The sequence below is a fragment of the Miscanthus floridulus genome, chromosome 1, assembly GCF_019320115.1.
Source record: "Miscanthus floridulus cultivar M001 chromosome 1, ASM1932011v1, whole genome shotgun sequence".
Lineage (NCBI taxonomy): Eukaryota > Viridiplantae > Streptophyta > Magnoliopsida > Poales > Poaceae > Miscanthus > Miscanthus floridulus.
The window spans coordinates 152020611-152035910 of NC_089580.1; the positions used below are offsets into that span (position 1 = coordinate 152020611).

The window sequence follows — 15300 nt, forward strand, 5'->3', positions numbered from 1 at the left end:
AGAGATTGATCATAACTTCATATAATAAAAAAGGGTAAAGTTCACTTTAGGACCTCCAACTATCGTAGAAGTATGGATTTCAACCTCCAACTTCAAAACCGGATAACATTGGCCCTCCAACTCTCGAAAAAGTTCACTTTAGGACCCTGGCCGGTTTCCCAGGCGGTTTTGCATGGCACTGTAGTAGTGCTGACGTCAGCGATGACGTCAGCACTCCTTTTTAATTTGTAAAATTGATATCTTTTTATTCGGAGCTCCAAATATAACAAATAATATATCAATTTTGATCGTCTCGACGAGCTCTTTGCAATGGTGTACTCCGTTTTGTTGTTTGAGATAATTTTATTTCATGAAAAAATAAACATTTCTACAAAACAAGTTATGCAATTAAGCTGACGTATGCAAGTATTTTATATACTTTGTATATTTGTATATGTACAACACCAACGTAGTCAGTATATAAAACAGGGAGTTGGACGGTCAATCAGACCTGCCACGATCGCTTAGATATTTTTGAATTAACCTTCCCTAGCTGCGGTTAACTAACTGTCAACATATGACACGATCAAACGATATGTTTACTGCTCCTAGTGTAGTTTTTTCTGTTTTTGTGGTGAAATTAAGTAGCTAGTGGTAGTAGTAGTATTATATTTATCTTGTACCCAAATCCGATACAGTATACGATTCGTGTACACCTGTCCTTTTTCCTTTCCTACGGCTACTATTGCAGCACACAGGAACTGGACGACCATTCGGCCGACCTGTACGTATCTGTTTCCTGGCTGGCATGGCATGAGTATGACCGCATGAAGTGGCAGTGGATAGCTAGATTGAATTGAGGGAGCAGGTAGCAGCAATAGTGAGTGGCTTACTCGTGGTCTAGAATCTTGTGCGGCATCGGTAAGTTGAGCGCGTGCCCCCGCGGGAAGGTCGTCCGGGCGAGTATCTCCGTGGCGTCGGCGTTGCGGTGCGCCTCGTCGCCCTCGCGCCCGCCCGACGCGAGGTGGCAGCACACGAAGCAGAAGCTCGTGTCGTGCAGCCAGAACCGGACGGACACGGCGCCCTTGTTGAATTATTGCAGAAATATTTTGAATTATTGCAGAAATATTTGCGGACCGGGCAGACACGAAGCAGAAATATTTCTACAAAACAAGTTTTGAATTATTGCATTTCAAAAATGGTCAAACTTATATATTCTATGGTCAAATGAACCTAAAAAGACAACATTTCGTGTTACATAATAATAAAAATATTATTTATCTAACAAATTCCACGAGTTCTGTTATTCTAACTTGTTTTGTAGAAATATTTATTTTTTTCATGAAATAAAATTATCTCAAACAACAAAACGGAGTACACCATTGCAAAGAGCTCGTCGAGACGATCAAAATTAATATATTATTTGCTATATTTGAAGCTCCGAATAAAAAGATATCAATTTTGCAAATTAAAAAGAAGTGCTGACGTCATCGCTGACGTCAACACTGCTACAGTGCCATGCAAAACCGGCCAGGGTCCTAAAGTGAACTTTTTCAAGAGTTGGAGGGCCAACGTTATCCGGTTTTGAAGTTGGAAGTTGAAATCCATACTTCTGTGATAGTTGGAGGTCCTAAAGTGAACTTTACCCATAAAAAAATGACATCGAAACCGATGAGATGGGTGTGGTGGAACTGAAGCCGTTTCACATTGGCATTTGGCATTTGGCATTATCTTGTCAAGAAAACAGGACCTCAGCCTTCTTTCACAGGTCAAAAGTGTGCTTCTTTGAGCACAGAAGAGTCCTCAGACGTTTTACAAGAGACTTCTATGGTCCGTGTGATTACAAAGGTTTTGTTACAATACAGGTTAGAACAGTTCAAGAGCCAAGGAAACGGCAAAATTGTGAACCAAGCACAAGATGTCCTAGCTCAGAATTTCCAACCATCATTGTAGCTTGACCTCCTGAATTAATAGGAGAAGGAATGTTAATGATTCTACAAATTAAACCAACTAGTATTTATGAAATAAGCACTTCATCAATTTCTAATAAAGTCTGATGACTGGCGGGATCTTATATATGAACAACAATTCAATTGAACTACTGAAATGAAACTTCTGAACTTAACAAGCAAAAAAGGATATAGGAGTACATAGCTATTAACTATTACGACAGATGGTGACGAGGTCAATATATATAATCACCTTATATAATTTTTTTGTGATAACATATTTATTCTTAACAAATCGGAAGCACCACAACCAATTCCTACCTTTCCCCCAATTGAAGCACTTGAAGCCGGTTCCTGAAAAAAGTCAATGATGCTCTTGCACACCTCTTTGGACTTCTCTAGATTGGCCGCATGCCCAGCGTTTTTTACGACTACTAATCTAGAATTCTCCCCAAGATGCCTGAATAATAATATCAAATTGCAGTTTAGCAATAGATAATGTGTGTTTGATACATCACCCTGCATGCCATTTATAATCAGAGGGAAGCACCAAACTGACCTCTCCAACCTATGCGCCAGCTCCATAGGAAAAACCTGATCCTGCTCTCCCCAAATGATCAACGTTGACTGCATGCATAGTTGGGCCAGGAACAGCATCAATAGTTGAAGATTTTCAGAGTTGCTTGCGATTAAAGAGAGAAATGTAAGCTACCTGATTTATCTTTGGAAGATCTGATAGTTTCCTATCGTTGATGAGAGCATGTAGAAGCTCGGTCTTCTCCTGAAGATGATCTGAGCCCATCACCTGATGCATCATCAAATTCATCAATCCAGATGTGAAAGAGCCAAAATTAAGAAAACGAAATTGACAGAAAAAAAATTAGAAGAGAGTAATCATAGGAGCGGACATTGATGTAATCCTTGAGGAAGCAGGAGGGCATGATGGGTGGAGGCCGGACGAAGGTCAGCTTCACGAGCCGCCGCACCTCCGCCGGCCGGCGGGGCACGAGCAGCTCGGCCGCCTCCCCGACGTCGGCGACGGGGAACAGGCCCGCAGCGAGGTCCCCCTCCTCCAGGCACACCCCCGACGACACCAGGACCACCCGCTCCACGGCCTCCGGGTACATGGCCGCCATCCGGTAGCCGACGAAGCCGCCGTAGCTGACGCCGACGACGGCGAACCGGCGCACGCCCATGCCGTCCATGGCGGCCTTCACGGTCCTGGCCTGGAAGGTGTCGGACCGGTCGGGGACCGTGGACGAGGAGGCGCCGAAGAAGAGGAGGTCCGGGACGATGGGGTCGAGGCCGGCCGCGAGGAGGCTGCGGAGGTACGGGGCCCACTGCCACGTCGCCGAGGCGCCGAAGCCGTGGAGGAGGAGCACGGGCCGCCGCGCGGGGCGCGGGGGCGCCCAGAGGTGGACCACGGTGCTGGTGCCGGCTGGCGAAGGGAGGTGGACGGAGAAGGGGCGGAGGCCCGCGGAGAGGAACCGGCCCCGGAGGAAGCGGTCGCGCGCGGCTGCGAAGCTGAGGAGCACGCACGGGCGCCGCCGCCGCGGCTGGTCCACCGGCCCTTTGGGAGGTGGCAGCCCAGGCGTCGGCTTCTCGGAGGGGGTGGCTGTAGGCAGCCTAGGCGCAGGCGCCGGCTCCTTGGAGGGGGTGGTAGGCAGCCCACGCGCCAGCTCCTCGGCGGGGGTGGTGGCCATGATCGGCGACCGCCGGCGCGAGGGGGGCCCGGGCTCCGGCGATCGCTGAGGCCTGGGGCGATGGGCTGGGGCGCTGGGCAAGGCGAGGAGGGATGGCGGGGACGGGCTGGTTTAAATGGCGTTGCTATTTTTGGCGGGCCGTGGGCTCCGTCCGTTGTTGGGCGTGACACGTGGACCCAAATGCCAACTTGGGAGGATGCCTTTCCAAAAAACTAATTTTTAAGCCACAAGCCTAGATTAGATGATAATTTGGGGTGGGGGTGGAGGGTTTTGATGGAGTCTAGAAACACTAGTACTATAGAAAGAACCTTGTCAAATTTTATATGTGTGCCTCTGACTTAACAGCTAAGAACTCACGTATTACTATTTTTAACCAGCTTATGACAGATAACATGTTGTACATTAATTAACTGCTATGAGATGAGATGGGTGTCAAAGCTTGGCTGTCCGCTGTCGAGTATTTTGTCTGGTCACTAAGCTGACGAAGGTATTTTAACTTTGTGATGGGCCCCGGTACCTTACAAAAGTAAATTTTATTTGAAATGAATATATATATAGAATAGCTTATTTTTTAGGCAGACCAAGTTACCGCCCCAGACAGACCCATCCGTGCCAGCCGGCCGCATGAGCCGATTTTATGCTGGCTCTATGATCACGGCGTGATTTTGGATCTGGCGAGCTGCCGTGTGCATGCATGCAAGAAATATAGTGGAACGAGTGGTTACGAGAATACATGAATTACCATACCGAGAGCATCCAAGTGAATTAGCGTATGCATGCACCGTGCAATAAACTATTGTATATGGACTATGGTAAATAGATAAGATATTTAGGTAGTTACTAGAATACCGTATGGAAAATATTCTTGCTACGAGAATACAACATACCTTAAAATAGTAAGGTTACGAGAATACTATTGTCCGCGAAAAATAGTAAAGAATATATTCTAGTAAATAGGAATGGGTTACGAGAATACTCTACATGCATGCTATGGGCTAACTGAAGAGTAGTATACAAGTTGAACTAGCGTAATTGTTCATGTGTTACGAGAATTTGAGCACAGTGACTAAACCAATTTTATCATAAGCTGATTAAAATAATTTGAATGTCTCGGACAAAATTAGCATTAAGAAAAGATTTACCATAATTTCATGGACAAGCTACTATAATACTGCATATTTACGAAAATTCTGTTTACAACAATACTAATACTATTTACAAGAATTTGCACTAATAATATTTACGAGAATTGCTACTCGAGAGCGATTGGATGCGTGCTCCAATTTCACGAGAAAGAAACAGGACATCGTCTCATAGGATCTTGCCACCATAGAAGATAGAACTTCTAGCCACCGCCGCCGCCTACATCAGTCATCAGAGCGCTACTGCTTGAGCCCGACATCAGGGAGTCACCGGTGAAGGGGAGTCACCGGTGAAGGTGCGGACGGGCTTGTCAACGAAGCAGCGCCGCCGGAACAAAAGGACAGGCTTGGCTGTTGGGTACACCCTGCCGAGACCTGCCGCCGATGAGGACCCACCGCCGCCACTAGGCTGTACACCATCGGTTGCTGCTGGATGTGCAGAACTACGGGCGACATCCCGAGGTGTGCCTGGCGCACGCCATCGCACTCGCCTCCCGGCCGCACCACCGGGGGCCGCCATCTCCACTGGACTTGCCGCGCCATCACCGGGTGTGTTGTGCGCACGAATCGAGGTGCGCCGCAACCGCCACCACCAGGGCGTGCCATGCGCGCGAGTTGAGGGTGCGCTGCAACCGCCACCACCAGGGCGTGCCATGCGCGGCGAGTCGAGGGTGCGGTGCCACTGCCGGGGCGCGTCGCGCACGCGGATCGAGGATGCGCCGCCACCGCCGGAGCGCGTCGTGCGCATAGATCGAGGGCGGGCCACGACTGCCGAAGCGCGTCGTTCGCACGGATCGAGGGTGCGCCGCCGGCTAAGTGTCGCCGACAGGGGAGACCAGTTCGTGCTCGACGGCAACCACCGCACCTCCCCTGCTCCTCGTGCTTGAGGTGGAGCCTGGTGTACCGGTTGGTCGGCTGCCGCTGCGCCAGCGCTCGCCGCAGGAACGCGTCGCTGCCGCCCACCTCCTGCCCTCGTCGCTCCCACAGCGCACTGCCCCAGCGTCCCGTACTCGCACGGCGCCCGCAGCGCTCCGAGGTCCGTCGGCCCAGCGCCGGCGGAGGCCAGCGTCGCTGACGACGCGGCGCAGTAGAGGAGGCAGGCCGCGAGGGCCACGATCTGCGATGGTGCAGACGTATCTGAACAGGACCCAATCTAGACTTTTCTCTGGAGAGATAGAAATAAGCGTAATTTTTAGGTTAATTAATGGACTAGTATTTATTCTCTTTACTGATGCCGTCTTTACTAGTGCGGTGGGTGAATGGATGGAGTTGGGTGACACTCGGGTTTGACTGGGATATATATATAGAGAGAGAGATAGTTGAAGTGACGTGCTCGAAGGTGGCCCTGATGTAGGTGCCTATTCCCTAAATGTGCCATTGGCATTTCCAGGTTCGCCACGTTCGCTTTTGCTAGAAGCCAAAAGAGGCTCCACACTTATTTGCGGATCCGATTCGCTGGTTCAGCTCTCTGATTCCTCCTTGTCGTGAAGACGCTGGTGCAGGTGCAGCCGTGTGTCTAGGAAGGACAAAGCTGCAGGTTCCACGTGTTGCAGTAAGTTGTGTCGGTAACCAACGTGTTCCAGACTTCCTCCATTCGTTTAGTTGAAAAAACAAGCCAAAATACGATGTCGTGAAGACGCTGGGCGGGCCTGGTGCAAACGGTAGAGTCTTACCGCCTGTGACCGGAAGGTCCCGGGTTCGAGTCGCGGTCTCCTCGCATTGCACAGGTGAGGGTAAGGCTTGCAACTGACACCCTTCCCCAGACCCCGCACAGAGCGAGAGCTTTCTGCACTGGGTACGCCCCTTTTTTGTTGTTTGAGAAAAATACTATTACAACTGAAAAAAAATTAAAAAAGACGGATTATAAGATAAACGAACAGGGCCATAGCTTATCGTATCAATCTGTGTCTCCAGTTCTCCACTGATGATTCACGACCTTCGAGCTACCTGATTATCAAATTCAACAAATAGTAATTCAATTCGTCCACGATAGAACACTGACCACTGTACTTTTAAACCTGCAAGTCCGAGCGTAGAAAAGAACTACTATGCTTTTCTTTGGCAATGATGGATGTGTATTACTGGGCCATGCTTTAGATATCGCAAATTCGCACCATTATGGCTCGATACGGATGCAGGATTTACAGCTAAAACCATAAAGACGTTGAGTTATAAATAAACTCTATATCAAATAAGAGGCGATTATTGTACCGATAATCAGTGCAATGAAACTACGTTATAGTAGTACTAGCAGAACGCGAGTAAACAGTCAGAGGTGAACAACTAGCTGAAGAATATTTACAGGACTAGTCTGACAAAGGGGACCAAGGAAACCGCCTCCCTGCCTATCTCTGATCTAAAAGGCTCAGCTTCACCAAATGGCAGACATCGGGGTATCATCTATGCAGATCAAGTCCTCCAGTCCAGCCATGAAATCGTCTGCACCACCAGCCGCCTCGCTTAGCATCTCATCCTGCATTATCTGTTCAAAAGTAGCCAGCATCAAATCATGGTCAAACAAAAAGAATCATGGGCTGTAGCAAGCTTCCAAAGCATAGGAGTGATCAGATCATACCCTGGACTGTTTCATTTCAGCAACGCAGGTTGTGAGCCTGTGGTACTGCTCTCTTGCTTCTGGATACTGCGACATAGAGCGCACCCGGGCGAGTGCTCTCTGTAGCCTGGCTTCGGCCTGCCTTCTGCCATCGTGCAAGAAATCGTATTCATCCTCGGCCTTTGCAGGCTGGATTTGTGATGGACCTTCTAGTTGTTTCTGAGGCTGAAAATTGCGTAACCCAGGCCTCTTTCTCCTCCATCTCAGTATGACTTTCTCGACGATACCAACTGACCAGACTACCTTCCGATAGTTCTTCCTCACCTGATGTCCTCGTACATGAGCCTGATCACAAAAGACAAGTTAATAAATCTTAATGCTTGCACAGGACATTTGGCATTTTGAGAGTTGCAAGTCATTATTCATGGCATTACATTTGGTCAGTCAGAAGAAACTAAGGATTTGGCAGCTCACACCACATCCAAAAGTGCTTACAACTTATGGAAATGATGACATGCTTTGCATTGAATATAGCATGAAAATTCTACAATGAAGCCTATATACAAAATTATCAAACAAATATTGACTGTGATGCATGCTACCTTGTCTCTGAAGGCTGAGCTGCTACATATATCTATGATAAATTTTAGTATTCACACTACAGGGAGACCAAAGACGAGAGAACAAATTCTTATGTTTGTGTACCATGCAACAAATTGTGCAAAAAAAGGTTAGCAACAGCCTACTAGCTTCATGAATGCTGTTTGTAGCATGCATCAGGATCTTTGAGCTACACTACTGTGCTATTTCAAATAGATGAATTGCTCTTAAGAAAAAGGAAAGAAGAGATCATCTATTATTGAAGGAAGCAAAGATTCATCAAAACCATTCAAGCAAGTTAGTGGAACAGAAGGCTTCCGTTATATTAGCTAAATCATGCAAGATTGTTGCGGAGTGTTAGCATTGTAGGCCAACAAAGTGGCGTGATTTGCAAACCCTAAATAGTCAGCGAAATGTAGTAGGAACGAATATAATATAAAGAAGCAAAAAAAATCGATAATTAGATGTTAGCATTACCTGTAACTTGACAATTCTCTGGCGAATGATCATAAACTCCTTTCTTCCCTTCCATCCACGAAACTTGTTCTGTATACGAACAGCAGCAGAATGCAGATGTGTATCATGTTGTCCTGGTTTGGCATTTTTAAGAGAAACAAGTGAAAGTGTGCGTTCATCAGATAATCCACAGTCGCCATCTCCGTATTCCACGACTTTCTTTCTGTGGAATGACTCCACCCTGAAGGCTTGAAATATACGAGCTGCAGCTTGAGTGGATTTACGAACAGCACTTAAAGAACCTTCAAGTGATTCAGCATGAGGATCCTCTCCAGAGAGCTGGGCAGAATCAATGCCAGTGAGATCTTCAGCAATTGGTAACCCACACACTTCTACAGTGCTATCATTTGTTTCTCTAATAGTCAGTGCTGACAGATGGCTTGTCAAAGCAGATTCTGCGAGAAAACCAGCAATCCCCTTGTGTCCATTTACTGAAGCTAAACCGGCTGGACTTCTTCCAGAAGGGAACTCAGAAGTTGGATCAGTCAGTGCTCCTGCTGCAGCTCCATTTGCTATGAGAACACTAACTGTTCGCTCCCTAAAAAGGCATAAAATATGGGGTTCAATAATAGAAAAAGGACCAAGCTCCTAATAAAGTACAAACAAGTGAATAATAAAGGGATGAGAAAGAAATAAAGGTAGCTTCTTTTACATAAAACTCTAGTGAAGCATGGACATCCCAGTTTCAAATAGCTTTAATGTGTGCAACCATACCTTCCCAAAGATGCAGCCCAGTGGAGTGCAGTCCATCCATGAGCATCCCGGAAGTTCACATTTACACCAGCAACCATTATCGGTCTTATAGCCCAATCATAACCCAGTGCTGCTACTAAATGAATTACACCCTGTCCTTCCTTGCACAAAACATTGGGACCCTTTCCATCATCGTTTACTTTGCAGATGAGCCATTGACGCAGCTTCTCTTTCACCAGTTTCTTTAAACTTTGGACCCTAGCAGTGGAAACTACTTCCTTGACAGCAGAAGATTCTTGATTTGACCATTTCCCATCAAGCATTAAGGAATTTATAGTTTTTATTATCTCATATTTCTCATTACCACTGCTTATAGCAAGCATATGATGGTCATCTGGCCCCAAAGTGAGTAGCTTCTCAAGACGAATATGTAGATGCATTTCATTTACACCATTGGCTTGGGAACGAGAAGTCTCCATGTACTGAGCATCAGAATCACGATACTCAAATTCTCGCACTTCACTACAAGCCACCCTGTTTGAACAGGTCACATAAAAGGGAACTCTTCCTGATTGATGTGCTGGTGCATAGCAGCGGAGGGTGCCATCAGTCAAAACCTCAGCTGGTACTTCAACATCCCCAAACATACATGACCACTTGTGATTTTCCACATGTTCTTTATTCACCAAGAATGTACCAGTAACCGAAACCTGCATCGTTAGAATAATTAACAACTATAAGGAGACATTAGTACTACAAACTGCTAAGTAACTAATTAGAATTATCAACCTGTAGTCTATGGAGGTGAAAACCATAAATATTGTAAGAATAGAAGCAATTAATAGTGCAAAACACCTTACGCACCTTTGTATTTGTACCAATATATGCACAACTTGGTGAAACATCTAAAATGCTAAATAGTTGGTCTTGAGAAAGTGAAGGGCTCACTACATAAGCATCTAGCTGTTCATTACTCAGCACATTAGAACCATCAGGCACCTTCACTGTCTCAATGCTACTCCAGAAAGCATCAGAAGTGGATTTAATACCCAAATCAACCACTTCTTCAAGTTCTTTACTCATCCATCTTGAAAAGCTGTCATGTTTCTTCAAACCAGGAGTCTCCATCGTCAATAGATCCAATGATGACTGCTTCAAGAGTGGATGTTTGATGCTACCATCATTATATCTATCTCCGTTCACCTGAAAATTTTGTATAAAAGATTTTTTTCATAAATCAGATAAAACACCATCAAATAGCTGTACCCATGCTCTCACACTATAAGGGCCATACAAGCATTAGATGTGCATCTGCTTTCATAGCATATTGTTCTATTTTCAGTTCCTTTTGATCAAATGTATCATTAGCAATTGATGTACACCTAGTCTGAACGAGCTACAATGCTTTTGATGCAACAGGTATTACCCTGGGTCACCTGCACTAACACCCAAAGTAAACTCTCACCTGCCTCTACAGACTCAAAGTAAACAAGACAATCAGAAGTACCTCTGATGCTAATATGCCAGTGAAACCCAGTGCATCAGCTTCCTTCTGGCTGAGGTGGTTAGTGTATAGAGCCTCAGATGTAAATGTCTGCAAACAAGAGCTATCGTCCAGATTGTTAGCCTCTAAGCAGGCCAATGAAGAATGGAGTGTTGGCTCTGTGAACCCAGCTGAATAATTTGCGAAGGGCTTGTTGAATGGCACTGAATCAAACAGAGTGCTGGAAACATCACTTAGCCCAATGTTGGCACCATCGAGCATTCTAGCTATGTCATGGTGAGAAATTGAACGGCTATCTAAGTTATCTGTTATTGGCAGCATTTCACCATGATAACCTGGGAAAGTTCAAGGGGAAATGATTTAGAAGATAGTATTAGCACAGAAACCCAAAATCTCAAATAGAGGAGTGACTCTTGCCTTGTCTACTATCAACAGTTGAAGCGGAAGGGTATAACATGTTTTCCGTTATGACTCCATCCACAAGCTGCTGCATCTCAGCGAGAGGGTGGTATCTGGAGCTTGCTCGGCAATTATCTGCTGCACCGAATTTCGCTTTAGATACACTGAAAGAAGGTGCATAATTGAATCTGCATCAGTTAATCTATACTTAGAGTAGATGATGCAGAAGGAAGATAGAGAAACTGCAAGACCTGGTTCAGTGTCTTCATATTCTGAAATCTGTCCGCTTATTGGGCTTTCAGCAGCCTCCATGTTTTGTGGGCCCATCTGGTTCTGACTAGTGATAGAATTTGAACATGAAGGACTATCAACATTGGATAACTGCATAAATTCTTCTTTCACACGATTGAAACTTTGCTTGCATCCCTGGAAAGTTAAACATAAACAAGCGAATAAACAAAATGCCTTAACATTTTTATCAAATTGCAATAGGAATGTAAGTTATCCTTCCATTCAAGCAATGCCATACAGTTATATTCGTAGTCCAGAAGAATTTATTTATTGTATATGAAACAAAAGTGGACCATTTCCAAATAAATGACTCCATGCAAATCATAGTCATTTGTGTGCGCGCACTTTAGAAAGGTATATAACCAAAATGTGTACCCTACCTAAAAGGAATGGGGTGTGTTGACTGTAGTGGCAAAGTGGTCACCACAAAATGCAAGAGAGGATCCCAAGCGGGATGTAGAACCAAGTATAGGTTGGAAGGGAAGTTGTAAACCATAGCTAACAAGGCCATTGGTACATGTCAATGATGTCACAAGTATGCGAGCGAGCATTAGCTCATGTGGTATTTCAGATATATTTGTTACTACAGCCGATGAAGATAGGTGTTTTAGACACATTTCCTAGCACAGGTGGTAAATCCAATGTTTACTCATTAAATAAGATCTCCACAAGCCATTTTCCAGTGACAAGTCACCCAACAAGGAAATACACAAAAACGGGAAAGATGAAAGAGAAGGTTAATGGACTATGAAATAGAATGTACCTTGACTTCTAGGTAATGTACAAGAACAATATGAGTGAAATCCCTGAAAAATAAGAGAAGTCATTTGATTACAGTCACGCTTTCCTCTGAGTATGAAGTTAACTACCAGTCTACCATCCAAATGAGTGTGGAATCACATGAATGCAACGGTCAGAACTTACTCTTCCAACAGCCAATATGTTCGCCTTTGAAAGTTTTCATTCTCCTCTCCATGGGCATAGTAGCAATGGAGTACATCAATGCTGCCAGCCTAAAATAACAAGCTTTAGTGGACTAGTGAAGGCACTAAAGAAATAGACTAAATCAAAATATATACTAGTACGAGATAATTAAGTAGGACTTCTGCTGGCAGTAAATCTGACATAATTTTATGTTTCCTTCATGTCATAGTTGTACACAAACTTGTGGGTTGTGAAACACATCTTTCATGTAAGTATCAGTTAACAGGTAACATGCTCGGTCAGTGAGATGGTGGAATTATGCCCCAGCCTATGGGATGCAACACTTCCCACCTGTATGCAACACCTTCTTCCCCAATGTAATGCGCATTGCTTAGGTCTAAATTGAATGTAGAAGCATAAGATGGAAGTGGTTAGCAACTCCATAAGTATGGATAGCAGTGTCATCTGCAAGTTGTTAAAAAGACTCCACAAGCATGGGCACCATCTATGGTGGATAAGTAGTATAGACACAAAAATATTTATGACCACAACAGCATATGCTCAAGTTTTAGCAACACCAAACCGATACAGAAGTTACAGAATGCACAATAACAAGTAGCAAATGCCAAAAATGATACAGAATATCCCAGCATCCACAGTTAAACTTTCAGTGCAGCCTTCGAGATATTAATTTTCTTTCAAAAGAAAAAATTAAAATATTTGCTCACTTTCAGTTTCTCATGAGCTTCTTTGACAGTCTTCCCATCCTTTTTCTTTCTCCAGTTGTGGCCATCCTTTCTGAAGTACCTCAGTACTTTGCGATCAAATAGAAAAAGAGAGCCACCTATTGCAATCACATGGAAGTTTAAGTAATGAGAATCAGTGCCAATGAGAGGGTGACCATTACAAACTATAAGAATAGCTTTGACCAAATGAAGCAAACAAACTGTAGAGCTAATACTATTATAAGAATAGCTTTGACCAAATCAAGCAATCAAACTGTAGAGCTAATGTAACTGTTGTGCTATTCGTGCTAAGGGAAACAAAACTATATTTTCTTGTAAAGAATCTAAAGAAAGAGGATACTGAGCATGGCTAACGTATCATCAGCGATGACTTGAAAGGAAATCACCATGCGGTGGTGTTGTCTAGTGAAAATCACAAACTATTCACCATAAAATTTGGCCACCAGATCCCCCAACACATAAAAAAAAAAGGGCGTACCCAGTGCAGAGAGCTCCCGCTTTGTGCGGGATCTGGGGAAGGGTGTGAGTGGCAAGCCTTACCCTCGCTTGTGCAATGCGAGGAGACCGCGACTCGAAACCAGGACCTTCCGGTCACGGGCGATAAGACTCTACCGCTGGCACCAGATCCCCCAACACATCAAGTTGCCAGAATTCTGTTTCAGAATGAGAAAATATTTCTGATGGCATCATAGCAAGCAGAGGAAGACATGATGAGCCCACAAAGCAAGCGACAATTGTACCACAAGCTGTATCACTAGCTACTCCCAATAAACATACACAGCCGAAATGCCCATGCCAAGCCCAGGCTGCCGGCAGACAACAACTCTATACTCCATAGTACAGAGCATAATACATCATAATTGCTAATGGAATTAATGAGAATATTTATTAGGCCAGTGTTCAGAAGCCACAGTACCTAAAAAGAGCACAAAAACATAACAAGGAAAGTAAAAAAGAAAAAGTAAGAAAGTAAGCATACTCCTCGGCATGTTGGGCGGCTCGGCCGCGATGGAGAAGAGCTTGTAGTTGGACAATATCTCGCAGATTTCGGTGGGCCGCAGCCACCGCTTCTGAGCCTCCTGCAGTATCTGCGAGATGTCTGCAGATTCACGACGATGGTTTAGTTAGTCACCGGTTAGTCAACGCCAACAACTGCTCCCACCACCACTCGCATCCGGTTCTCGCGCTCGCGCTGTTTGGTACCGAAAACCCTTTTTGTCTGCTCTGAATTATTGGGCGGAAAAGTCAGCAAAACGCCAGAGACTGGCCAATCGCTTTCTTTTGAAAAAAGATAAAGAAAATACGTGGCCGATGAAAGAGAAACTGACCAGCTCAAAACTCCACAAGGCGATAAAGCAAATTTGCAAAGACCGGAAATGGAACGGAATTCTTTTTTAAAAAGAAGAAGAAGCGTGAGATTTCGCGGGGACTGCAAGAACATACTAGGACGCACGGCCTTTTTTCAGATGTACTCCGTTTAAGACGACTTGTCCTCGATCGACACAACACGTGAAGTTTTTTTTCTCTCTTCACCTTGAGATGAAAACGCATCCGTAACCGTAACAAACCAAACTGGCAGCAAAAGGAAAAACCCATCGAATTCTCCGTGCTCTCTCCCGTGGGAAGCGCAGAAAACCCCAATTCCACCCCAGGAAGCAGAGGCGACGACGACTCGTACCTGGGGGCTGGCCGGGCAGCACGAATTTGCGGGTGTCTGCCATGGCGCCTCCCCGATCAGACAGACAAACAAACGCTCCTCCCCCGTCTCCCGAAGCGGTCGCTCGCTCGCGTGGCGGCTGCTGGTCGGAGGCGGGCGTGCTTAAAACGGGGAGGAGGGATCGAGGGAGCGCGGACGGAAGCTTCGTGGAAGGGAGGAGGAACGAACGGAGCGGGAAGGCGGGCGGGGCGCCGTCGCGCTGGGAAAATTTATTGGCCTGATGTGACGACGAGGGGAGGCGGGCGAGCGCGCTGGTGAGTCGGTGAGTGTGAAAGGGGGTGAGCAGAAAAGTAAAGGCGTCGTGGGCGGAAATGACGGGGGCGTCCCTGGGAGAGTGGAGGTGGAGGAGGAACGACGGGGGTGGGTGGCTGCTGCTGGTGGTCAGGTCACCGGGGGTGGGTGCGTCTGTGTTACTTGGCCTGTTGCGCGGAGAGAATCCGCCGTTTTCGGACCCTGCCCGTCCTCTCCTCTGGTTTTAGTTTAGTGGTGTATTGTTAGGCCCCCTAAATTTTAGTAGTTGTTTCATCAGATGTTTGACGCATGTATGGAGTATTAAATATAGACTAATTACGAAGCTAATTAT

At 45.6% G+C, this 15300-nt stretch overlaps 2 protein-coding genes across 3 annotated transcripts; both read right to left on the reverse strand.

Moving 5' to 3' along the window:
- Positions 1-1431: 1431 nt before the first annotated feature.
- On the reverse strand, positions 1432-3709 carry LOC136498034 (uncharacterized). Its single transcript, XM_066493973.1, has 5 exons — positions 2837-3709; positions 2641-2733; positions 2488-2555; positions 2250-2388; positions 1432-1941 (listed from the first exon to the last, which is right to left on the reverse strand). The coding sequence occupies exons 1-5, from the start codon at positions 3629-3631 to the stop codon at positions 1924-1926; spliced, it is 1113 nt and encodes a 370-aa protein (XP_066350070.1). The 5' UTR covers positions 3632-3709; the 3' UTR covers positions 1432-1923.
- A 3228-nt stretch (positions 3710-6937) lies between these two features.
- LOC136544185 (calmodulin-binding transcription activator 3-like) lies at positions 6938-15011 on the reverse strand. Of its 2 annotated transcripts, none has more exons than XM_066536436.1 (13): positions 14679-15011; positions 13980-14099; positions 12983-13098; positions 12255-12343; positions 12094-12136; positions 11291-11465; positions 11058-11174; positions 10644-10975; positions 10001-10339; positions 9158-9846; positions 8405-8981; positions 7349-7672; positions 6938-7255 (listed from the first exon to the last, which is right to left on the reverse strand). In XM_066536436.1, exons 1-13 carry the CDS (start codon positions 14719-14721, stop codon positions 7145-7147), a joined length of 3075 nt encoding a protein of 1024 aa, XP_066392533.1. In that variant the 5' UTR covers positions 14722-15011; the 3' UTR covers positions 6938-7144. The 2 variants fall into 2 exon arrangements, with proteins under 2 accessions (XP_066392533.1, XP_066392528.1); XM_066536431.1 differs by having other exon boundaries at positions 11058-11177.
- Positions 15012-15300: the final 289 nt, after the last annotated feature.

Bases quoted from the DNA above. Each gene is read 5' to 3' on its own strand.
- LOC136498034 (XM_066493973.1), bottom strand. From the start codon at position 3,631: ATGGCCACCACCCCCGCCGAGGAGCTGGCGCGTGGGCTGCCTACCACC. The intron at 2,556-2,640 runs GTAGCTTACATT...CTATGCATGCAG, and splicing joins ATCTTCCAAAGATAAATCAG to TCAACGTTGATCATTTGGGG. The intron at 2,389-2,487 runs GTCAGTTTGGTG...ATTATTATTCAG, and splicing joins CTGGCGCATAGGTTGGAGAG to GCATCTTGGGGAGAATTCTA.
- LOC136544185 (XM_066536431.1), bottom strand. From the start codon at position 14,721: ATGGCAGACACCCGCAAATTCGTGCTGCCCGGCCAGCCCCCAG. The intron at 11,178-11,290 runs GTCTTGCAGTTT...AATTCGGTGCAG, and splicing joins ATATGAAGACACTGAACCAG to CAGATAATTGCCGAGCAAGC. The intron at 9,847-10,000 runs GTGCGTAAGGTG...CTAACGATGCAG, and splicing joins ATATTGGTACAAATACAAAG to GTTTCGGTTACTGGTACATT.